The 25,071-nt window shown below is 36.7% G+C and overlaps 9 protein-coding genes across 9 annotated transcripts; 5 read left to right on the top strand and 4 right to left on the bottom strand.

Moving 5' to 3' along the window:
• Positions 1-3,161: 3,161 nt before the first annotated feature.
• On the bottom strand, positions 3,162-3,832 carry LOC6559108 (keratin, type I cytoskeletal 10). The gene has a single exon (XM_001987449.2). The coding sequence runs from the start codon at positions 3,830-3,832 to the stop codon at positions 3,452-3,454; it is 381 nt and encodes a 126-aa protein (XP_001987485.1). The 3' UTR covers positions 3,162-3,451.
• Positions 3,833-6,824: 2,992 nt separating this feature from the next.
• LOC6559107 (pupal cuticle protein Edg-91) lies at positions 6,825-7,550 on the top strand. Its single transcript, XM_001987448.1, has one exon. It carries the CDS (start codon positions 6,825-6,827, stop codon positions 7,548-7,550), a length of 726 nt encoding a protein of 241 aa, XP_001987484.1.
• Positions 7,551-9,880: 2,330 nt separating this feature from the next.
• Positions 9,881-10,715, bottom strand: LOC6560261. The gene is made up of 2 exons (XM_001987446.2): positions 10,400-10,715; positions 9,881-10,307 (listed from the first exon to the last, which is right to left on the bottom strand). Exons 1-2 carry the CDS (start codon positions 10,693-10,695, stop codon positions 10,181-10,183), a joined length of 423 nt encoding a protein of 140 aa, XP_001987482.1. The 5' UTR covers positions 10,696-10,715; the 3' UTR covers positions 9,881-10,180.
• Positions 10,716-11,204: 489 nt separating this feature from the next.
• Positions 11,205-11,531, top strand: LOC122322374 (ctenidin-1-like). The gene has a single exon (XM_043214277.1). It carries the CDS (start codon positions 11,205-11,207, stop codon positions 11,529-11,531), a length of 327 nt encoding a protein of 108 aa, XP_043070212.1.
• A 1,082-nt stretch (positions 11,532-12,613) lies between these two features.
• On the top strand, positions 12,614-13,146 carry LOC6560259 (neuropeptide-like protein 32). The gene has a single exon (XM_001987444.2). The coding sequence runs from the start codon at positions 12,714-12,716 to the stop codon at positions 13,023-13,025; it is 312 nt and encodes a 103-aa protein (XP_001987480.1). The 5' UTR covers positions 12,614-12,713; the 3' UTR covers positions 13,026-13,146.
• Positions 13,147-15,043: 1,897 nt separating this feature from the next.
• On the top strand, positions 15,044-15,431 carry LOC6560258 (neuropeptide-like protein 32). Its single transcript, XM_001987443.2, has one exon. The coding sequence runs from the start codon at positions 15,102-15,104 to the stop codon at positions 15,429-15,431; it is 330 nt and encodes a 109-aa protein (XP_001987479.1). The 5' UTR covers positions 15,044-15,101.
• Positions 15,432-16,528: 1,097 nt separating this feature from the next.
• On the bottom strand, positions 16,529-18,957 carry LOC6560257 (cuticle protein CP14.6). The gene is made up of 4 exons (XM_001987442.3): positions 18,871-18,957; positions 17,776-17,954; positions 17,140-17,215; positions 16,529-17,038 (listed from the first exon to the last, which is right to left on the bottom strand). The coding sequence occupies exons 2-4, from the start codon at positions 17,949-17,951 to the stop codon at positions 16,880-16,882; spliced, it is 411 nt and encodes a 136-aa protein (XP_001987478.2). The 5' UTR covers positions 17,952-17,954; positions 18,871-18,957; the 3' UTR covers positions 16,529-16,879.
• Positions 18,958-22,451: 3,494 nt separating this feature from the next.
• On the top strand, positions 22,452-23,249 carry LOC6559292 (patellin-1). Its single transcript, XM_001987441.1, has one exon. It carries the CDS (start codon positions 22,452-22,454, stop codon positions 23,247-23,249), a length of 798 nt encoding a protein of 265 aa, XP_001987477.1.
• A 962-nt stretch (positions 23,250-24,211) lies between these two features.
• LOC6559291 (endocuticle structural protein SgAbd-6) lies at positions 24,212-24,799 on the bottom strand. The gene is made up of 2 exons (XM_001987440.2): positions 24,759-24,799; positions 24,212-24,688 (listed from the first exon to the last, which is right to left on the bottom strand). Exons 1-2 carry the CDS (start codon positions 24,768-24,770, stop codon positions 24,311-24,313), a joined length of 390 nt encoding a protein of 129 aa, XP_001987476.1. The 5' UTR covers positions 24,771-24,799; the 3' UTR covers positions 24,212-24,310.
• Positions 24,800-25,071: the final 272 nt, after the last annotated feature.

Here is a 25,071-nt window from a genome sequence, read left to right as displayed (position 1 = left end):
CCAGAGAGTATAAAAAACATTTAAGCACTTTTAATTTGTATCAATAAATTATTTAATTATTAATATTTATAAATAATTAATATTTACATAGCTATATGAAATAAATAGTTTTTTACATAAATGTGAGAATGCCTTAACGACTATACATAAACACTATATTCCAGCTTAGTTGCTCTGCTTACTAAAAATTGTTGTTTATGTAGGCTTCACGTGCTCTATCCGTAAGATCCGCGCGGTTATCGAAGGAGTCGTAGGAGTTTAGAAAGCTGGAACGGCGACGCGTGCTCAAAGCGTTTGGACTGTAGTAATAGCCGTAGACAACGCTGCTGGGATAACAGATGAAGTAGTCGCTCTGACGCTTCTGACGTACAGACTGACCAGTCAGATCAGTGGGTGACTCAATGGCCTGATATGCATTGTTTCCATCAAAGGGTGCTGATTGGCACAAGCACAAGGAAGCCAGGATCAAAGCAAAGATAATTGTGCAGTTCATGTTGATTGCGTTTCGATTTGTTTTTCTTCTGTTATTTATCAGTTGATTACTACTGCTGCTGCTGCTGCTGCGGATGTGCTGCTATTGAAGTTTCTTATGATTCTGTTTGGCTGCTGTATGCTGTTGCCTTTTTATATACATGATCATTTCACACTTTGCACTTAATATAATGGCAGATAATCAAACAAACAACTGACCGCAGTAATTCAATTTGTTATACATACAACGTACAACATTTTTGACAATTCTCAACCGAATTTACGGAGCTGATCACTTAAGAATGCGCTGAAAACAAAATCGCTTTCATTTGCTTATAAGCTTTACAGCATTCTAGGTTAAATGATTGTCACGTTTTACTGTTGCTACTATTGAACTTTATAAGCATTCAATCTATAATATATAACATAATCTATATATATTCTGATATACTAATATATATATAGCTTAAAAAATATTTACTTAAGAGCTGTTAAATGTAAAATTATAGTTTTAATTCTATTTACATAGAGGAAATAACTTCTCTCCTCATGATGAACTTATTCCTAATTCAAAGGCAGATCTCTTGGTTTAAAGTTATATATATTCTTTAAGGAACAATCTAGAAACAAGTTGCCAGTCTTCTTACTTCACAATTTCACTCAAATTTGTTCAAACCCATCCTTGACTCATGAATCAAGAATTCAGACTTAGGATGCTAAGGTCCAAGTTTGATTATGCTTTTATTTGAGTTTATTTGCATCTAAGAATAACTCTAAATATTTATATTGCATTCGAGTGGAACTGAAGTTTTTCTTCGTCATATTTCACACACAATACAATAGGCGTTAATTACTAAATCTTATTGCCTCGTTGCCATGTTAAACTTATATATGTTAAATATATGTGCATGTGTATATGAATCACGTTTCCGAATTCTCAGTTATTTCCGTGTAATCTACTCATAAAGAAAAGTGAAAAATATTTGTTTTTGCTAATTATCAATGAATCAGCCCAGTTAAGTTAAGGGGCATATCTCTGTGTAGTAGACTGTAGTAGATTTAATATTTCGAATAGAAATTGTGAAACGTGTTTAATGTGTATATTTGTAATCAAAATATCATATCATATAACGGGTCTGCACCAGAACATGTGACTTAAGAAACGTTCCATCATGAATTCGGTGTGAATAATTATAAATACTTTATTTATTTGTGCATGTGGTATTATATATATATAATATACAAATTAAATATAAGGTTCTATAAGTATATCTTACTTCACATAAGCCCACATATCAATGAATTATCAATTTCAAATGATAAAATTGGATGTGATCTGCCGTTTTAGTAAACATCCATTTTTTTGACTGCCAATTGTTGTTTTGGTTTTGGTTCCACTGGAATATTTTGAAGAGTTCGTCTTATTTAAATATTATATTAATTATAATTAGTTGTTAGTGCGTTAAAAATAAAGTTGAAGGCCCCCAAGCTATTTTTTGATTACTTATTATTTTTATTTGTTATTATTGTTGTCATTTATTAATGTTGTTTACTATTTCTGTTTTGAGTGGCAAACAGGCTTGAGGAACATTGTCAACATTTGAGTTACATATTTGTGTTTTGATGGATAATCAGTCGAATTCGAATGCGTAAAAATCGTGATGTACCAGCCCCCAAAAGCTTATTTATTTGTTTCTGTCTTTTAAGGGTATTATACATTTTTAATGAAGTTCGTAACAAATTCGGAAATACATCTCCGACCTCTTTTTATCAGCACAAACAGTCGAGTCGATATAGCTTTGTCAGTCTGTCTGTTTCCATGCAAATTAGTCAATCATTTCAAGACTATGTTGAAATGATGAAATAAATCTTCTTTTTTTTTGTGCAGGCAGTAAGCCAGCCAGTAAGCGTTAGAGGATGTTCTTAGTAATCTACGTTCCAAGTTTGGCAATTTGGCTCCTAGTGGACGTAGTAAAACCACTTTTACACTTGGCCTGACGCGGGCACAGACCAGTAAATGTTCTAAGGGTGTCAGACAGCATGACATTGCACAAAACTAATATACATGATACATGATGCATGCGGTATCAGAGTATAAAGATATTAGTTCAACAATTTCGGCAACGTGTACTAAAAGATCTCGAAAGACTCACTGAAAGCCACTGATCGCAGTCAATAAGCTTTTATACTGATTGACCCAATGCACCATGAATGTTACAAAAATCATAAATTATATCAGTTATAATTTTCAGCACGAAGTATATAAATAAAGTGTTGTTTAATTTCTTCGATTCATGTTTTGTTATTTTGTACAATTGGATAAAAAACGAAAACCGGACCAAACTCATCGGCTAAGCGTGTTATTATGACCAACATCTGACTGCTCATTGCCTGAATCCATTAAAAATTGGTAAGAAGGGTATGATGGTTTTGTGCACCTAAGAGTCATGCCTGTTTGTCCATCTGCCTGTCCTTTCATCCGATCCGCTAAAGGAGTTTGAGAGTTAAAACTTGGAATATAAGTTTTTGTCTACCACGCGCAGATCAATAATATTTTTTTGATCAATAACTCCCCCCGTTTCGCGAATATCGATTCATATAGATAGCATTAAAAGACACAATTTTAAAGGTTGAACCTTTTCATTGATATATAATGTACATTAACATATTATTTATCAACTGCACAAATTTTGTCAAGATCGAATAAAAAAAACACAAGATGTAGTGAAAACATGTTCTCAAATTTAACATTTTTAGGGGAAATTTTACAATAAAATGGGAATATATTTAATAGCTGGCTCCTCTGGGTATCTAAATGTCGATCTCACTCGACTACAATATTCTTACTTCTTGAATGCAATTTGATTTGAGCCGAATATATAATCTTTGTCGTGCAAACGATATTTAATTTTGTTGTATTTCTTCTCGTTTTTATTTATTTAATTTGTTTGTCTTATAATTACATTAAGTTCGTTTCACTTTATTTGCCGTATCCGCCGTATCCGCCGCCGGATGCCGATGCTGAGGCTGAGGCTGAAGCACTGCCACCACCATAACCACCTCGACGTCCGAAGCCACCGTAGCCACCTCTGGGGAAGCCACCGAAGCCACCGTAGCCACCTCCGGGGTAGCCACCGTAGCCACCACCACCGAAGCCACCTCCGGGAAAGCCACCGTAGCCACCACCACCACCGCAGCAGAAGCCGCGTGCAGTACGACTACCGGCAACATCGTTGACTGGCTTGGCATCCACATCATCCAAGGTGAGTTGCGGTTCCTGCTCCTCCAGCGGTGTAGGATGTCCGCAGACGAAGGCCAAGGCCATGCAGAGAGTTAGTGCGAGCACCACAAATTGTTTCATCTTTAAGTTAACAATTGTTTCTATTTGTTGTCGATTAGAATACGAGATCTTTTATACTCCTCTAGGCATGTGGGGATGCCCCCCATTTGGGTACCAGGTGATTCTGATTGGTCCATCCTTCATCCCAAACCAAATCATTAGCTCTGGCATTTATCATTATTTTTTTGTGCTGATGATTTCAATCGAGTTTATAAACAGCCGGCAAACGGAATTACCCGACCCCTAAGGCGCTCGTTCAAACAATTTTAGATGCTGGAACGCACTACACCCCCCCTCAAGCCAGCCGCATAGAATAACGAATAGCATCCATAAACTGATTCTTAGCACATATTCTTTACAAAGGCAGACCTACATTGAAGCATGTTTACCTTGGAAGGAAGACGAAAAAAATTAAAAGCTTCTCACATATTCTCCATAATTCGTTTGGCGAACACTTTGGCACTTTGCAATTTGGGGGACTTACTTTTCTAATACCCTGTAATAAATATACAAACGAAAAGTTGCTTGTGCGCGAAGTAATTGTGTAAAATTAAGTAAAGCGAGAGAGAGAGAGAGAGAGAGAGAGAGAGGAGAGATGACTCAAGAATTACATCGAGAAAATAAAGATAATGAAAATGTAGGAATTAGAGTAGGTTAAAGTAAGTAGGTTAAACTTCTTCATCCCATTTCATAGGGTATTTTTTGGCAAAGAACAGTCCCCTTCTTCGAACTTATTCTTATTGTTATAGCTTTAGTGCGTCAGCCATTTGAATAGACTCCATATTTTTTTTTGGTTTTTTTTCTTTGTCTTTTAATTGCTACATCACAATTGAGACTTTTTGAAACTTGTTCAGACTTGTGATCACTGACCTTTCAAAATGTCAGCTGAACTGCGCAGTTGAAGTTCGTATTCTACATGTATTCTTTGTTAATAGCCAACGAGTTTTGGCGAATCAATAAATAAGTAGGATTCACATTTGCTTAATTTGCTTCTGTTTCTTTTTTGTTTCTATTAATTCAAATTTGTTAATGATAACCAATAACACAAGCCTAAGCTGTGGTTATAATACTGAACGAATCTTATAATTCCTCTTAGACACTTGCGCAAAACATGATTTCAGAATTGGGATAATAGTAATAATTAGACTAAACATTAATATAGAAATATGTAAATATGCCTATGTAAGTATGTGCTTTAAATAGTTCCATTGTAATACATATGTACTTAAATTAATTTAATATCATATAAAAAAATATGAATCCTTTTCATAGCAGATAATAAGGCATCATTTAATATCATTGAATTACTTTCAACTGTAAGAAATTATACAATATATACAACTGAAAATAGGGCATCCTATAGTCGGGAACCTTTGGCTGCTCAAATACAGACTTGTCTATGTAGAAAATTCGTAATTAAAATATAATTTAGTTAACATACAAAAAAAACAATCTGGTTGGTCAATTGTAACCAATCTTGAGACAATATCTAACTTCAACGTTTGCTCAGTGGCTGTGTACTCTTCTTTTTCGCAGTGTAATCGCAGGTGCACACTTTATATTTAAGTAACAAACATTACATGAGCACAATTGTGACGTTTATTTGACGAAGCAATCGGATTGATGACTGTAAACAAATCATAAGTTTTACTGATGAGACGAAAACCGGTTGATCAAATAGTCCCCAAAAAAGACGCTTTGCATGAACTGAGTCAATACAAGCAATAATTGGTTGATCACATGATAACGATGTTGTGTCATTTGTATTCATTCAAGTGCTTATTTTTCTACAGTTGTACGACGTATTAATAGAAATATATTTAAATGTACACATGTTATCTATATATATATATATATATATATCTATACAATAGTTAATGGGTCAATTTTCGAATTGAGAGGCAGACATATTGAAAGACTTAATCAAATTAAATACAAAAATTAAAGATTTTCATCATGATTCAAATACGTAGTGTGTCGGAACAACTACTACGAAAATCTTTTACACCTGTACTAATCATAAGACTAACTGGGTTATTCTGGTATTAATCAAGTTTATTAGACAAGTGTATCTTATTTTTCCAGCAGATGTCCATTGAAGGCAAATATATACATAAAACTATGTCTAAAAAAAGTAAACAAGTTTCATAAAAATAATCAAGGGGCAAGAAAAACCCGCGGAAGTTAAAAAAAAAAAATCGCGCTGAAATTAACGGTGTGAAACAGTTTTTTATTTCTTTGATACTCTACCAGAGTATTTTAATTTTATATGAAATGTGTAACGCCTCAGAGAAAATATATTAAACAAAATTAAGTTTATATTTACATTTTCTTGATCATAATTTCCACTATGATAAAATATAACCATTGAACATATTTGTAATACATCATTTAATACAATTAAATCTACTCTTTGATTTATTTTTGTCTATATTTTTAATAATAATAATAATAATTTTATATTTAAGTGAATCAAATTTACCATATATTAATATTAAATTTAAATTTCGGTGTGAAATTATTTGGAAAACGGTTTGCAAGGGTATGCAGTCGTCGGCGTGGCGAACTTAATTTTCGTTATTGTTATTACCAATTTAGTGAATATTTGCCGAAATGCTAGTTAGCAAGGTCAATGTCAGTTGAAGCAGCGTGAAAGCATGGAACCAGAACCAGTCCGTGACGCGACGACGCGACTTATCAGCGACTTAGTAGCGACTTGCTAGCGATTTGGTAGCGACTTTGTGTTGTCTCTGTTTGTTTGTTTTTGTATTAATTTTGCGTGTGCGTTGAAGTTTCCGTTGAATGAGACATACATTCACAAGAAGACGAAGGTCTGCCAGTTGCCAAAACACACATCGTTCGTATTTGGAAATTTGCTCAAGAACAGTTTGGTTTGGGGCTGGTCAAGGCGTGGTGGCTCTTGAGCTTGCTTATAAAACTAAATTTGAACGTCTTCTGCAAATTTAGTTACCAGCTGCTGCTTGTTGCGGCTTTAGTTGGTTTTTTGAACGGAATGTTTTTGCCGGCACGTTGGTGCCTGATGAGTCTGCTCTTTGGCCTGGCCACATGCCAGCGGAGCAGGCCACGACCGGATCGAACTCAAGGGCGCACTTTGGGCCTATTTGCACCGTTGCTATTTGGCAATGGTGGTTCATTATATGATGTGCCAGTTGGTAGCCAGAGTGGCGGTGCTGCTGCTGCTGCTGGCAGTGGTACTCAGTCGGATCCGTACTATGGAGGAGGAGGAGGAGGAGTAGGCGGTGGCTACAACAACTACTATGGTTATCGGCCAAACTACGGCTACGGCTTTGGCTATTCCGGCTTCGGTCTGGGCTTCCCAGGCCTGGCTCAGAGCTTTTTTGGCTATCCTGGCTATGGGTATTATAGACCCAGCTATAACTACAACAACTACGGCGGCTATCAGCGACCCGTGCAGTATCCCAGACCTAGTTATAATAATTATGGCAATTATGCCAGCACCGCAGCTGCAAGTCCTGCTTCCAGTGCTGGCCCTTCACCTGGCATTCCTGGAGCTGGAGCTGGAGCTGGAGCTGGAGCTGGATCACAGTTGAACATGGCACAGGCGGCACAACTGGCGGGACTCTTGGGTCAAGCGTTGGGCAGCAGTTTGCGTCCATTGCTAGCCAATGGCGGTGGCGGTGCGACAGGTGGTGCATCAGCTGGTGCTGCCGGTGCCAATCCGCAAGCTCTGAGTAGTCTCTTGGGCTTGTTGGGCTAAGTACAATTAAATCGACAAAAGTATTTTTAAATTAAGCGCTGTTAAACTATTGTTATTAAGCTGTTTTATTGTTGATATTTCAAAAAGAATCGAAAATGTGAAAAAAATGTCGGTCATAAAAATGTGATTATCAAATGCCATTCAGTTGCAACAGTGTTTCAGGTTATTTGCTTGTCTGTGAACATTTCTTTGTTTTCAACAATAATCTGCTAATTGCTCAAGTTGTTTATTGTCTTTAATTTTGCTATATTTTTTGCATTGATTTAATAGAAATGGCAAAAAATAATTGAGTTGAATGTACTCATAATTAAAGTCTCAAACGTTGGCAATCAATCATTTTTCGAACAGAAGTATTTATCGCTTTTAATCTAAACTAATGATATATGTAATATAAGTATTTTATTTGCAATTAAGCTAGTTTGCTATAAACATTTTTTATAACATAAATAATAACCTAATTTTTATGTATTTTTTTTTAATGTAATAGCAAATTGGCTTGATTACATAACTTTTTTAAAACTAAAACGATTTTGTTAAATTAATTTTTCACATGTTTTTTGGCTTTAGAATACTTCAGCATACATTTTAATGATTATTATCAGTTTTTCAATAATTGTAAACAATTTAATTGTTAATTATTTTTTAATAAACAAATTTATAGCATCTACATACGATACATGCGATACTTAAAAAGTTATTGTGTTTGAGTTTGATTTTGGGTAGCCTAAAAGTATGTGCCTCTTTTAGTGAACTTAACTCAAAGTTGCTAATTGGGTGATTATTGGGATATAAATATAATTAGATACCAAAAACCCAAAGTTCTTACATTGTCATTTACATCTCAAGCATTGTGTGAGAAGTAAACAGAATATGTTTGCATTGCACTCTGGAAAGGCCCGCAAAACGAATGCCAAGTCATTGAATATACATATGTGTCGGTCCATCTGATTCTGCGAATAAGCCAATAGGTAAGACTTAGTTGTGAAATACGGTGGTGGGTGCAAATAAATCTAATTGAAAATACAAAGTGCAAGATCCACAAAACCTATAAAAATGGCAACTGGCTAACAGTTTGAAATTCAGTTCAGTTCAGTTCTCTTCTCGGTCAGAATGAATCTGTGCATTTTGCTTTTACTTACCACAAGCCTCAGCTTGGCTTGGGGATGGCCTGTCAGCCAAATGGAACAGATGCAGAAGCAGCAAGATCAGGCGCAAGTTCAGCTGGATATGCCCAATACGGATTCGATGGTCAGCTTAACGGATGTCGCTGATATTGGCAGTCAGCACGACGGAGAAGGAGCACGCAAAGCTCGCTTTTTATTTGGCGGCTATTGGGGATACCCCTATTATGGATATTATCGCCCCTATTCCTATTACGACTATGGCTACTATCGCCCTTGGGGCTATAGGTATTGGTGGTAAACTGCTTTCTCTAAATGGAAAATGAGTGATTATATATAAATATTATTTAAATTGTGAAACTATCATTTTTTTATTTAATTCAATTAAACAATAATAATGAAAAAGAATACATTCAATTCAAGCTATTAACATTTCAAACTAACTTAGAATTTGTCGTCATATTATCAAGAATTCAAGACAATGATTTAATGACTAATGTTGCTCATCTTAAACATTTATTCAACTACCTGACTTGTCGCGTATTCATGTTAATTACACGAACGGGGCGAATCACGACTGAATTATTATAGCGTTACCTATTTACGCATCTGCTCCAATGCCCCATATGCCCCAACTGAATAAGCCATAAATGTAAACAGGTTCACTTCAAGTAAATTAAAGACGCAGTAATAAAATTGTTAACTGTCCACTTTGATCATTTGGAAATATTCTTGATATACCATCACAAATCACAAAACAACTCGTTTTAGCCGTCAAATGTCAAATAAACGGTAACAATATATGTATTTGTATGAAACCAAAATTAAATTTACATTTGTATAGGTCTAAGCTCTTCAATTTGTATGTAAACAAAATAAAGCAAATAACCTTGCCGTAGACGAGTGAGTTCAACTACGACGTACCCAAAGGAGACAGCTTTTAAATTAAAGAGTTTTATATTTTACCCTATAAAAAGTTTTGCACACTCTGGTGGAGAAGTGCTCTCATTTCCTATAATCGGCACAGGTACTGAAGGAGTCCGAACTGAAATCAGCGGTTTGCGACAAGAGCGTGCAAATACATGAATATATATATATATATATATATAGGAATATACATCGTTAGGAATATACATCGTTATTAAGGTCAAATTTGAAAATTGTCGCCTTTTGTTCTGTCGGAAATCGATTTTTATCAATATTCGCGCAACGGTTGAAATTATTGATAAAATTATATACGGTACTTATATTCCTATTTTTAAGTCTCAAGCTCTTATAGTTGCTGAGATACGCGAAGTTATACATGGTCAGGAATATATATATAGCTTTTGGGGCCGGAGATGCTTTCTTCTGCCTGTTACACACTTTTGCACAAAACTATTATAGTGTTTTTAGCCAATTTTAATGTGTTCAGGGTATTCAAATATAAATAAAATCAAATATATAAAAATAAACCGAATGACAATATAGTTCGAGGTTGGATTGACAAGTACACATTATAAATATCTTTTAATATTTTGTAAGTTTTTGAGAGCGACGCAGCTGTTTGCGCTCCTCAATCTGAAAGAGTTGCGCCCGTTTGGTGTCCAAAAGGATGTGTTTCGTTTCCGCATGACGATATTCCTCCGAACTTTCACTGCAGAGAGAGAGAGAAGGGAATGAGAAGACAAGAGGGAAATGGTATAAAAGTCAAAAGATGTTGTGAAAATAAATCAAGCTCAGACTTACATCTCACGCTGCAGCTGCTTCAGCTTGATTAGATCGTGTTCTGCCTGCTCGCTATTCATGAGCGACATTTGAATCCATTCAATGCGTTCGTTCTGAACAGCATCCACTCTCGCTTGCAGCAGTTGTGCCATCTCCACGTCCAGCATTCGCTCCTCGCTGTGCAATTGATGCGCCAACTGGCAGCGACGCTGCTCCAAATCCTTGGCGTAATTAATGAGTCTTTGCTGCACCTTGCAATCTATTTGGTAATTTCTATTTCGACGATTGGTGCGATTTAGAAATTCAGTTACATGCATTTTGCAGCTTTGTTATTTGGTTGTCCGACCAAAGCCTTGGTAACAGGAAGCATAAAGAAATCAATTTTTAACATTACGAATGTGTTGTATTAACTCGAAATGGCTCTGTTAACGCACTGTTAACAAGCATTACAACTGTAAACAATTTACACTCTTTAATCTCACTGATATCCATCGTTAAAAATTTAAGTATTTGCAATACACATTTTTCAGCAATAAAATGACGAAAAAGCGTTAGTAATGTATGCAAAATAGTAAACAAAATAATAAATTTTATCAATCAAATATTTAGAATAAATTGGATAACCATTGAATACTAGAGAGGTAATGATAGTGCAATTTGTTTACAACTAATTAATTGTTGAATGTGCACAGTCAAGTGACTAGTTTTACACCGATACTTAAAACAAAATAAAGTTCCCCCGAATTTTGAATAAAAGGCGCTGGCATTACAACAGATAGAATCAGTCACTAAATAAACCTTGGCCTTAGTAGAAACACCCTGAAAGATGCGTTTAACTGTTGTGCTGCTTCTTGGTGCTCTGTGCATTGCATTTAGCGACGCGTTGCCGTTGGATGAAAATGTCCAGGATAATGCCCTAGTGTCGCTGCTCAGTCTGGCCGATCAGGGCGAAGCACACGCCAACGAGGGAGGACGTGAGGAGCGCGCCTTTTGTTGTGGTGGTGGATATAGGCGACGTGGTGGCTACGGTTACGGTGGTGGTTACGGTTACGGCTACGGATACGGTGGTGGCTACGGTGGTGGCTACGGCCACGGTGGCTACGGCTACCGTCGTGGTGGCTATGGTCGCCGTAAATGGGGTTATGGTCGCTAAGCCAAAACCCACATTGCTGTTTTGTACATAATGCAATTATAAACAAACAATAAAAGAACAACTATGAAATTAAGTTTCACAAGAGCTACGTTTTATTTATCCTAAAGAAGATTTACTCATTTCATCACACTCATATTCCTACATAGAGCAACTTTATAGCCAGATGATTCACTATTGAGTCACTAGTTATCTATGTCTGTGTAGCTTTTAGCTACCGAATAATAATTTCACATAGGTCAAATGAAACACTTAACAAAAATTATTCACTTTGGACAGTTTAAATATGCAAGCTGTCAATTAGCATTTAACCAAATATTAATAATGAAATGCTCGCCTCAGCTAAATCGATATCAATCGAAAAACCAGTTTGAATAAATATGTTTTTGGGTATTGAGCATTTTTTGTTTATTCACATATGCATTATATATGACATGCACAATTTGCATTCTACGTTTCAGGTAATTTATTTTCGATATTTGAACGTGTGAATGCGATGTTAAGATGTATAATAAGGCATCAAAATGAGTCTCGCGAATTTGGGTAGTGTTTTTTATTTGTTTATTTTTTATTTTTATGACGAATCTTTACGTATTCAGTTGCCGTATTATGCCTATACTTATCTTCTTCGCAACATTGCTCGGACTTAACACAGCTCGTATTCATACTAATAATTTTTATGGGGAGCTAAGCACATTTTATTTATTTGCAAATTAACATATTAATTAATTAGAACATTATCCGCATTATGTCTAAGCTCAGAGATTGGCAATCGTTTTTTTTTTTTAACTGCAAACTGTCCGGTGATGAAATTAGGCAACAACAAGAACAATAAGAGAAATAACATTCGCAGCAACAAAGGGTGTAATAATCTTATGGCGATAAATAAATAAACAAATATATATCGTGAAAGTAACAATAACCGACTGAACAGACAAAAAAAAACCCCTATTTGGCTCTAAGTACTGTGGATGTGTTGATATGACAAGCACTAAAAATTAGGTGATGCGTTTGAGAACTCATCCGGTTATTTCCAGACGTAGAAACCAAATAAAAGGCCACTGCAATGTCAGCGAATGCATCAGTAACACAAACACACTGCTTCAGACAGCACAATCCAACAAGATCCTAATTGAACACCCGAGTTTATTGACAAATTAATCAATCAATCAACAATAACTCAAGATGCGTCTAACACTTCTGGCGCTTATCGGCGTTCTGTGCTTCGCCTACAGCTATGCCCTGGATACGGAGGAGAACAACGACAATATCAATATCAATCAGATTGGCCTGCTGGACGTAGCCGATCAAGGACAATACCATGCCAACGAAGGCGATCGTGATGTCCGCCAATGGGGTGGTCGCAGAGGATGGGGTGGTGGCGGCTGGGGTGGTCGCGGAGGATGGGGTGGTCGCGGAGGATGGGGTGGTGGTGGCTGGGGTGGTCGCGGAGGATGGGGTGGCCACCGTGGCGGTTGGGGAGGCTGGGGACGTTAATCCTGGCGAAACCAACAGCGCCTACTACTTACCATTTACCTGCCAACGCACCACAGCGTCATGACTCACTTGAATGTTTGTTCATTTTGTGTTTGTAAATAAAGAACATTGCAAAAAAATATATTTGTGATTTGGATTATAATATGCCTGGGAATCCGCCACTCCTATTTTCATAATTCACACATTCACATGCACACGTCATTCAGTCCAGAAACTTACAAAATCTACATACTTTTGGCACCAAGTGACTCTCAGTTCTTTTTTTTCAGATAGTATATTTGCAAAATGCATGTTTGGTGGTCAAGTGCTTTATTTGTTTAGTTCGAACGTAGATTTTTCTAAAATTAAGCAAAAATATTTGCCAAAATATCTCTTTCAATTGATTTTTATTAGTTTAAACAGAATTATCTCTCTATTCCACATATACATATATGTTGAATCGACCTTCCAAATTTCTTAAGGTTGACCGACAAAAATAATGATGATACATTAAAGGATATTTTCAGTAATTACCAAAAAATTTGTTACCCTCCAAGTTTGGGAACATTTGTTCTAAAATTGGGGAAGATGCTGACAGAGATATAGGATTAGGACTTTTTTTGTGGAAGGTGTGAGAATTGTTGAATATATTATACATTTCAAGGATCTAGCTTCAATTTAAATGTAAATTTTTTTCTTGTTTACTTAAATGAGTTGAATTGTATTTAGAAACAAAAAAATAACTTTATAGTTTTAATTTTATGACTCTCTTATAAAAAGACATTCGCAATTAATTTTTATTAGATTTATACCTGTAAAAATTGCAAATTCACTCTTGAAAGTTCGCATGAAATGAAGAATGATGCAAAGCTATTTAGCGTAGCTGCTTTTATGTACTTTTTTAAGATGTATGGCCATTAAAGTTAAATTTATTTGTAGATTATTTTTGAATCCTCATGTTAATAGTAGCTAATCCGAATATTAGTAGAATTGTCTCTGATGAAATTGTTTTACTGTTTAGCATGCTTCAAATATGTTCGAGCCAGTTGCGTTTGATTTATCTTCCAAATTCAAGTTTAAAGTTCAAATTCAATTCAATTAATGTATCAAACGATGGAATTTATTGATTCGAAATGTTAAAAGATTACCTATTCCATCATATTGAACACTTTAATTCCAAGCTAATATCGCCCAAGTTTTGCCAGCTTGCTAGAATTATTAAAGACTTCTAATCGTTGGCTGCAAACATTTTAGCGTTTGAAAACATTGCATAGGCACAGGCATAATTAATTTTTAAAAAATCAGATTTCGAAATTGTGCAGTAGAAAGCTAAACGTCATAATACACTTGATTTGATACAAAAAAAAAAAAACATTTTCGTTGGCAAAAAGAACGAATTGAGAATTAAATATTACAATCTCAAATATGTGTTAATATTTTCTGTGCTTGTCTGCTGCTTAAAGAAAAAGTTTGTTTCCCCCTCATAGTAAAAAATGTATTATTAGTTTGATTAAAATATGGAACAGCTTATTTTTGAATATTCTCCAGATACTTGTTTGCTATATATATTCGTCTCACTTTGGTTTATTTTGTTTATTTACTAAATTCACATTTAGCAGATTCATTCATACACAAATACTTACTAAAACACTCTCTCACCGAGCAACCGCCTCGAATCCATTGACATTTAATATGATCCACTTAACCAACAGTTATGGACAGCATCTGGGAGGAGCAACTTTCAAGGTGACGGCTAACAATAAAAAAAAGAGTCGCGACAAAATTGAGTGTAATGACCTAGTGGCGTATAATTAATAAATAAACAAATGCTATGTACAAAGAGAATAACAATACCGACAAAACAAGACCTGAAACAAAACCCCCGATTTAATCTATATGCGTCTCAATGTGCACTTTGAATTAGGAGATCCATGCGAGAACTGAAACGACAACTCATCATTAGCCACATGATTTTTAAGAGCCATAGGCCGGCAAATAAAAGGCTGGTCTCTCAGGGGCAAAAGCATCAGTTACAAATCAACCTTCAGACAGCAACCACAAAGTGAATCCAAAAGGAGCTCCAAGTTGAATATCAAAATGCGTCTAACATTTCTGGCGCTCATCGGTGTATTGTGCCTCGTCTACAGCCAGGCACAGCTACTGGATGACACGAACAAAAACAGTGATCAGGTCAGCCTGCTGGACGTAGCCGATCATGGAGAGAATCACGCCAATGACGGCAACCGCAATGCTCGTCAATGGGGCTATGGCGGTTACGGCGGATATGGCGGATACGGCGGTTATGGCGGTTACGGCGGCTGGGGTCGTCCGCGCTGGGGCGGTTGGGGAGGCGGCGGTTGGGGAGGCGGCGGCTGGGGAGGTGGTGGCTGGGGTCGTCGTGGCTGGGGCGGCTGGGGCTGGGGATAAGATCTACTAACCTACATAAAGTTACTACTGTCACCCATAAAAGCCAACATAAATTACTGTTTTTTTTTTGTCTGTGTAAATAAAGAACATTCCAAAAAAAAAAAATTGAAAACAAAATTTGAATTATGAATTCTATATAGAATATTCTATAATTATATGAATATAATTCACCAAGATTAATTTGTTTAGCTTAACTCCAGCTAAACAAATCCACACCCCGATTTTTATTTTAGATTGCTTCGATTTGATATAATCTCTGACCGCAGCAAGCTCTCCTTGCCCATTGTCCTTGGGACATAATGAATAATTATATATATGCGTCAGGACTTTCGGCTATTTATTGATAAATTGCTCGAGTTTTTTATTGAGTTATGGAACTTCTGTCTTAATAGTTTTTGTGTGTGTTTGTGTGAACAATTCAAGAGTGGGAAACTGAGATGCCTGCTGAGATTAGTGGATGGAAAAATCCCAGTCTAACTGGGAAGGTTCTGGTCAATACGAACTATTCATGTCTGAATTACAAAGAAAATCAAAACACATTTTTTTTGTGTTAGAAGACAAAACAAATTTGGAAACACAGAAACTTATTCGAAGAATATGGAAGAATATTGAATAGATTTCTACATTTCTAAGGTTTAATGAAATATCTACCTTGGAAATAAAAAAATTAAAATCATATGTCTGTTTTGACAATTCACCATCTGTTTTAGAAAGTATATTTTTTAAAAGAGTCGTTTTTCTAGACTTAAGGCCGGATTTATTTCTGAGACTAATCATGTTATACTTGAGTCCAAAATAGCTATGGACTTTAATCCACTTAATACCGAACTTCAGTCGGAATCAGATTATGATAATTTTCCATAAAATCAGTCCAACAACACAAAATTACTGAGGAGAGAAAATAATCCTTTAAATTATAGCAGTAAAATGGAATTAATAAAATTTCATGAAAATTAATTCAGTAAATATTTAGAAAGAAGATTATTATAATACAAAAATATGAATTCTGAATTAATTAAATAGTCTTTGAATATTCATAATATCAGTTGAGTTTTGATGAACTCATTGGTAATCCGAATCAATCAGAATCATTATAATTTCGAGCAATTTTCGTTTTATTGCATAGCTTGCGTTGTCGTACGACATTTAACAATCAAACTTACATTATGTACAAAACATATTTTACACAGTTCGTTAGGCGCTAGATACTTAGATGTGAAAATTGGATTGGAAAAGTGGAAAACGCGGCAAATGCATAAATACACACAGAACGGTGTGAGAGTGGATTAAGGTGAGTGTGTGGTGGGTACAGTATGGAAACGATAAGAGGTCTGTAAACTTGTTGCTGACGACCAATTGAGCTGCTGCTGCTGCTGCCCTCAACTTCATCCTGGATGCTATCATACAAATTAAATCCAAACAAACACACTTCTCGACTGTCAATTCAATTATTTGAAGAATCGGCGGGGAGCGGCGGCGGCGGGGCTGACGGGCGGGGGTGTGGGAATATGGGCGCCCTCGGCACGGAAGCCATTCTCATCAGCAATATAGGTAATGGTGTAGAGAATGCCATCGGGTCCGGTGTAGGAATACGAGCCTTGCATAACCTGGAAAATGAAATGAAATCATTTTTATGCCAGCTCCTAAAAGTATACCACACACTCTCTCGCAGTTTTTGGAATTGCGCTCGAAATTGGGCAAAACTCACCTGAGCCTCCAACTGTGAGCCGGGATTTTTGAGATAACCTGCCTCATCGGCGCGAATGCCATTGCTCGTCTCGTAGCTGAAATATAAAAAGAATGACAAATATATATAAATATAGAAAAACGATTGCTTTTATAAAACAGTGCTTTTATAGAATAATAATTAATAACAATTTAAAATTTATTCTATTTTTTTTTTTTTATTTAAATATAAGATTATTATTTGGTTCTGTAAAATTTGTATCGATTTATGTTAACGGATTCAATTAAAAAGATTAGTTTGCTTTAGAATTAAGATATTTTTTGTTACCGTTAGTATTACATTTATTATTATTTGATCAGTAAGTTAATATTATTCGAAGATAAAAAGCTAAGCTTTTATTAATTATGAATCCGAATTGAAATATTTTATAAAAAATTTAAAAAAAAAGAAATTAAAGAAATTACGAGAAATAAAATATTTACTATAATAAATATAGAAGACTTAGATGACTTATGCAACATGAGCTTAAAAGTTGGAAATACAACACAGGGGACTTGAGAGCTAAACCACATACCAAATAATACTTTTAAATTGTTAAACATAAACTGATAAAACTTTCTGCAATTGTAGTTATTATGGGTGATAGCAACAACTCACTTGTACTGATAGGAACCATCCGGGTTCAAATCAAAGTCCTGCTTCAGTATCACAGCATTCGCATCGAAAGTATTGCCTCGAGGCTGCGGTAGACCGCGCTGCGGCTGCGCTGTGACGACGCAGAGGGAGCAGATCGCTAGGGCGGCGACGGCGTAGGAGTAGGTGAGCAGCTGCATGACCTTTTCGTTTCGATTGGGCGCCGGCGCCACCAGCAGGAGAGAGGTAGGCAGAGAGAGGAACAGAATGGAATGGGTTAGATTAACGAATATGAGACGATTGCCAAGTTGCGACATAACTAGTTAATAACAAATTGGCCGTAATCTGTGCATTTTTCGAAAGTACATTTTTAATATCAACAAGAAGGTCGCAAGCTTATGAAAATATCTGAACTTGTCAACTTGTCAACGATGTTTGAGAATAATAAATATTTGATATACGTTGTACTAACAGATTAAAGTTTATATATAAATATATATTCTTTAATATGTTTCATAGATTATTTTAGGTATTGTGTTGAAGAATTATTTTGAATGTAAACAAATATAATAAACACCAACAAAATATATTTCAAAGTTATGCTCTATAAAAATAATTTAATATAATTTTATACATTTATGCATGTTTTGTCTTTGGTAAACAATATATGTTAGCCGTAACAAAGACTTGATGTTAAAATTATTAACATTTGCATAAGTTTTGTAGAAATTGTTGTTCATAAATTTGTTTGCTATTATTGTTATTATTATAACAAAGCACACGATATAGATAGGCCAAAAGTATAATTTTTAAATAGCTCTGACTAATATGGTCATCGGCTCTGACAATAATAATATCCATACAATAGCCTGGGAATCAAGTTTGAGTCCTGCTTAATTAGTTGCCAAAGTCTATTGATTACTGCAGGTACGCAAGATGGTCTTAAAAACAAAAAATGATGTTATATAGAATCGCTTATAGTTTGTTCATTTAAATTAACTTTCGAGTATTCTTTTTTTTTGCTTTTGTTTTGATTTGATTGTCTGATTTTTAGTCCTTTATTGTTATTGCTGATCCTTTTGATCCTTTGCACAACACAGAACACAATAAAGAACTCACTTCAAACTTGTACGCGACTTGTTTGCGAATGGAGTGTTTTTTTTTGTATTGTTTCTTGTACTCTGCGCTCGAAAGGCTCGTCAAAACTGTTTTGACTTGAATGCAGTCAGCGCCAACGTTTTTATACCAAAAATGCATTCACTGAGCCGCAGCAGCAGCAGCAACAGCAACAGCATCAGCAGCAGCAGAGGCAGCAGCAGAGGCAGCAGAGGCAGCAGCAGAGGCAGCAGAAGTAACAGCAAACAGCATCCGCAATGAGAGCAGTACAGCAATAATCAGATTGCAATGAAGAAGCAGAAGTAGAAGCTGAAGATTTGTCGGTGTATCTGTCAGCAGTGGCAGTGGCAACCGAATCGGAAGAGGCTGCCACTTGTACCACGCGGTGGATGCGCAACGAGTTTTTCAAATGCAAATGGGCGTTGCGCATACGCCAAGTGTATTTAAATGAATAATACGAGTGTGAGTGAGTGTGTGTATGTTGTGTGTACTATCAGTTAAGCCGACAGACTCATTCTATATATACATATATATATATATATATGTAAATGGGCGTGTGTGTGTTTGGCACGCCAGCTTGTCTAGGCATTAATTTATGGGAATTAGCAATGCGAAGTTCATTTGATTAACCCACGCTGGCGTTAGTTTATCTGTGTGTACGAGCCGATGCGCCGCACTATACTATAATTTGTTAATTCAAATATTAATTAAAAGATTAATACAGCAACAGCTGAATACTCGTAGATGTTGCAATTGCCACAGTTGATGAATTGGCCATTTGATATTTTTTAATACCCAGTATTACTAGCATTTTATTGACATTTGCAATGCGAGTGCCGCGGGGCGGGGATTGCCGTAATACTTGCAACAAATAAAATTTTTGCTCACTTGTTGGTGAACTACAATAGAAGAGAAGAATTGCAAGATGTTCAAGATGTGCCTCTATTTATTTTTTTTATGTGCCATTGTTTCATCTGTAGCAGCAGCTGTTGTTGCTGCTGTTCGCAAAAGACCAAATGCAATTTAGACATTTGAAACGTTTTGGCAGTTGGCTAATTTGTGCTGACCAAACAAATAGGTGGAGCCGCTCCCCATGCACCAATTCCCACTAAAGGTGAACCAAATGACATGCAAAATGGAGGCTGGGGTGCGAATGGAGACGGGGTATGCTTACGTGGCGGGGGGTGTTGGCGCCTAAGCCGGCCGGCGCATTCAAAATTGCAATTTTCGGCTTTAAACTTTAAACTTTTACAGACTCTCTGCCTCGTCGGTGGCAGCGTGTAGGAAATGTCAGTTGCAATTCATAAAAATTGCAGCAATAGCTACGTCCACAGCAACAACTAAAACAACTAAAACAACAACAAAGTGCGCTCTGATCACGAACATGCCATGATGAACATCGCACGAGATTAACGCGCCTCCAACAACAACAGAAACAGCAACAGCAACAACATTAACATCATCGAAGACGCCTTCTCCAGCTTCAACTACAGCATCAGCTGAAGCTGCAGCTACAGCTTCAGCTCCACCTCTGACTTCACCTTCACCTGCCCCAGCTTTGGGTCCAGCTTTAGCTCAAGCTCTGACTCTTTAGCAATGCCACCCTTTTGTAGCTGTTCAGTTTTCATACCCTGCACCCATTAGAAATGGGTAAGAAGGTATAATAGTTTTGTGCAAAATTATGTAACAGGCAGAAGCAAACATCTCCAACACTTTAAATCATCTTGATCAAGATCACTAGCCCTGAAATGAAATGAAAGTGTGAACACTCGGATCCCAGAATTTATAAGGGTAAGAGACTTCAAATTTGAAATATAAGTTCTTGTATACCCCGTGCAGATCAAGTTTATTGAATCGATAAGTGCCCCCGTTTCGCGTATAGCAATAAGAGCAACCATTTTAAAGGCATTTTCACTGAACTGGTGAACTGATCAAATTTCATCAAGATCAGCAGGCGCAAGGATTTCCCGTATGCATTTGGCAATAAAACTTGATTATATTTATCTGCTGATCTAGGGTATGTAGTAGTCGAGCTCAACGCTTTTTGTATCGTTGCTCGCTGTGCGATTTTTCTTTAGATTTTGCTGTGTTACATGGGCCAGAAAAGTCGCGTTTGTGAATTGCCCGCGTTTTGCTGGCCTTCGTCTGCGACCGCATCTTTGTGCTGCCTAAGTGCATCTGCATACCCTGCCCGTTGTCAGCATGCACATCTTGTTGATTAATTTGTAACTCATGATGGCAAAGTTTTTCTTTAAGTGCGACGAGATGAGTTCCATAATAGATAAAAAGTGTGAGCCAAATATGGCCAAATATGGCCAAATAGATATAAGGAAACTTAAATATTTCTACGCAAACTATATTTCAATCTATTTTTATTTATATCTTCAGCTCTAACTGCCTCAATTCTTTTCTTCTATTTGTCAAAAGAAACTGGCTCGGCTTACTATATATAATCATAAACATGACCATCAATGATGTTCTCAAAACTATAAATCAAATATGCAGTAATCAGACTTAAAGTGAATAAATAAATGCTGCATGGGTAAACTTTCCGGAATGGAAATATTCACATCATATAGCTGTCATATTATTATAATGATGAAATGGAACAAATGCTCAATAAAAATTGATTACTTTACAATTAACCTCTGGTCCAAAAGGGTACTAAAAATTCTGTTCAATGTTTTGTGACATTAATTCTAGTTCACATTTGACATACAATATTTTTGACTGGTTGAGCTGCTCATACAGACTTTGGTATTTGCAATAATATTTCACACTCGTACTATTTCTAATTTATGGTTTTAACATCCAAGAAGAAAAATTCCCGTGTGCTCAGTGGATCAGTTGCTTAGTTGCTTAGTTGCTCAGTTTCCGTCAGTTTTCGCAGATTATTTACAATGATGAATGAATGAATCGCATGTGGTGTTTGCGATTGTTATTCACATTACTCGCCGATTCAAACAGTGCATCTTAAGTGCGCTTAAAATGTATCTTAATTTATGTAGCTTTGTTCGTAGCCAAGTTTAATACAATGAGCCATGTTTGCCATATGCTAATTGAGTGCAATTTCCAAGAGATTGCCTTACGACTTCATCATTCTGACAAATTGTTATTCGGGTTAGATCTTACTGTTTTGGGTATTTGAGTCAGACTTAAACGTGTTTGTGACGTCGATGAATTATTAGTAAGTGTATTTCTGTTCCAATGGAGCAAAAAGACAACAGCTGATTTATTGAAGATCTAGACTCAAGTGTGACCAGCGAATTTGAATGAGTTTCTACCAGACTAAAAAACAATAACAATAACAAATAAAAAAACTAAACATAACAAGATATTTTGTAACCGCATGTTTTTCCACTCGCTCATCATTGAATAGTTATGCAAATGGCGCTGTGAGTGTTTTATTAAAATACATTTCGGCATCATTTCTATAGAATTTCTTTGAGGGGTTTTTATGTTTTTTTTTGTTTCTCTTCTTTTATAAATAACCTAATCGATGCTAATTTTTGGGAGCTGCGCCATATATAAAGGAACGCACTTTGGGACTTCTAGCCAAGTAAAGACTCGACACAACACGCGATATGTTCAAGCTGGTAATTTGTTTGTTTGTGGTGGCCAGCGGTGTCAGTGGTGGGCCGATTGATCGAAAGGATGTAACCACCGAAAAGCGTGAAATTATTCCACTGCTGAGCTTCGAGTCGGAAAGGAACCCCGATGGTTCGTTTAAGTTCGCTTACGAAGGCGGCGACCAAACCTTTCGCCAGGAGTCAGGCGTAGTGGAAAATGCTGGTACTGATGAGGAAGCGCTCGAGATATCCGGCTCCTATCGGTATATTGATGCCGATGGTCAGGTGGTGGAGGTGCATTATACAGCGGGCAAGAATGGTTTTGTGCCCTCCGGCACCAATATTGCTGGCGAAATTACGCAACTGGCCAAAAATGCCGCCAGTCTGCCCAACTACACCGAGGAGCAAGAACGGGAGAGTCGCTTGAGTCAGCGTCGTGCCCGCTCCCAGTCGGAGCCAGAGCCCGTGATAAAGACAGAGACAGAGGAGAAGAAGGAGTCGGCGCAACTCACAGCAGCAGAGCCTAAGCCAGCTGAATCCCAGACGAAGACGGTGACCGTGGCGAAGGCGGAGGAAAAGAAGTCGGAGGAGAAGACGGAGGAGAAGACAGAGGAGAAGAAGCCGGAGGAGAAGAAGACGGAGGAGAAGAAGCCGGAGGAGAAGAAGGCGGAAGAAAAGAAGGAGGAGAAGCTATCCACAGCAGTAGAACCTAAGGCAGCTGTATCTGAAGTGGTGCCCGTACAGGTGGTGGTGGAGCAGAAGCCAGTCGCTGAGAAGCTGGAGAGCGACAAAATTGAGTCAAAGACAGCATAAAAATTTCATCAATCGAAATTTAAGTGTTTAACTACTATATAATAGATGTACTTATTGTGTAATGTGCACGTTCTAAATTAACTGGTTAGCAATAAATAAAAATTAAAAAAAATCAATTTCTTAAACTATATTTTTACTTCGTGAACTTTCTCAAGAATTGACTAATCGCATCTATGTATAGTTCATGATATAGCCCCTGATGTATGCTAATTGTTAACTAATGATGTCATACACTTCATAAAATTTCAAAATATATCAGCTTAGCCAAAAAAAAAAAAAAAAAAACACGTTAAGCAAAAGATATTTTATTGAATTTACACACATAATTGAAAGATTAAGAACTCGTGGATCTCATATTTGGTAGCCAAAACGTAAGTTGTTTTTATCCCACAAATTTGCATAATTATCTTAACCATTTGTCATTTTAATTATGTTCAATGAAAATGAGGCGTAAGACATTAATTGATAAATGCAGGTAACAATTCATTATTGCTTCTTGATTAATTTTTGCTCATTTTTTTTTTCAATTAACTTTTTAGTTCGCTCTGTTGTGAGTGGTAAATTAAAAATATAAAGTATTCTTAACACCAAGCATTGAGCGATATCCGTATTGATTGGCTGGGATTATACTATTGACGCGTACTGATTTCTTGCAAAGATTTCTTGATTGATATTCGCATTCATTGGTTAATTTTTATATTAATTACTTTAATGAATCCAACAGTGCTGAGTTTCACTATGCTCTGCGCAAAGTAGCTAAGCGATTTAATTAGTGGAGGAAGAGATTATTCTCGAATGTGCCAAGCTATTTGTTTTTCAAGGTCTTCGCCAGGCGTGAATTTCTAAACGGACTTTCGAGCAAAATCTGCGACAAGTTAAAAGAGATTGAAAGACATTTGGCGCTCATCATAGATATGCAAATTAGCAGTTGAATTTGTGAGGGCATTTGAGTTTATGCTAATAATAATATTTATTTTGGATTTGCGATTTATTCTTATGCCTTCCTTTTATTCGTTTGTCGCTGCCACTTTAAAATTAAATAAGAATTTCAATTTCGCCATCTATTCTTGATTCATGTCCGGTTTGGGCAGATCTTTGGCTGCCTCGGCGGCTGCTGTGATCTCAGGATTAATGATGGAACCCTTGGGCACAAAACCATCCACGCCAGCCGTATAGCTCACCTCAACCGTTTCGCCATTCTCATTGATATACCTGTAGCTGCCTTGCACCTCCATCGCCTCATCTTCGGTGCCGGCATTCTTAACGACAGACGTTTCCTGATGAGATGTGCCATCGCTATTCTCATGGCTGTACTGATAGGAGCCATCCACATTCTTAATATGCTGCATATCTATAATGGACACAGTTGGGATATCCTCGGTAGTAGGCGCTGCAAGAACGCTGCTGCTAATTAGGACACCAAGGATGAGCAATGCCAGCTGCAAAAATTCCAATGCCAATTGTTAAATCCATTTCGTGTTTCTAATTTTTGTGGTTGCATTCACTTACGATCTTGAACATTTTGTGGGATGAAAAGACTTAGACTGGAGCACCGAAAGCGAGAGTTTTTAATATGAATCAGTTTTGTGTGTTGCGTCTTTTATATGCGACACGAAAGCATTGCGCATTGCGATCAAGTGTTTCAATATGCCAAACATGATTTCCACCCAGTTTATGGCAACTGCTGCTGCGACGGGCCCAAATTTTAAATTACTCAATATAAAATGTCAGGGTCATTCCGACACATATCTGCACCAGAAGTCAGGAACAGGAATGTGTCACTCAGTTATTCCAGAGCAGCAGCAACTTCCGCACATACTGT

This window comes from Drosophila grimshawi, unplaced genomic scaffold (genome assembly GCF_018153295.1).
Source record: "Drosophila grimshawi isolate 15287-2541.00 unplaced genomic scaffold, ASM1815329v1 contig_1369, whole genome shotgun sequence".
Lineage (NCBI taxonomy): Eukaryota > Metazoa > Arthropoda > Insecta > Diptera > Drosophilidae > Drosophila > Drosophila grimshawi.
This window is presented reverse-complemented; position numbering and strand designations above follow the sequence as displayed.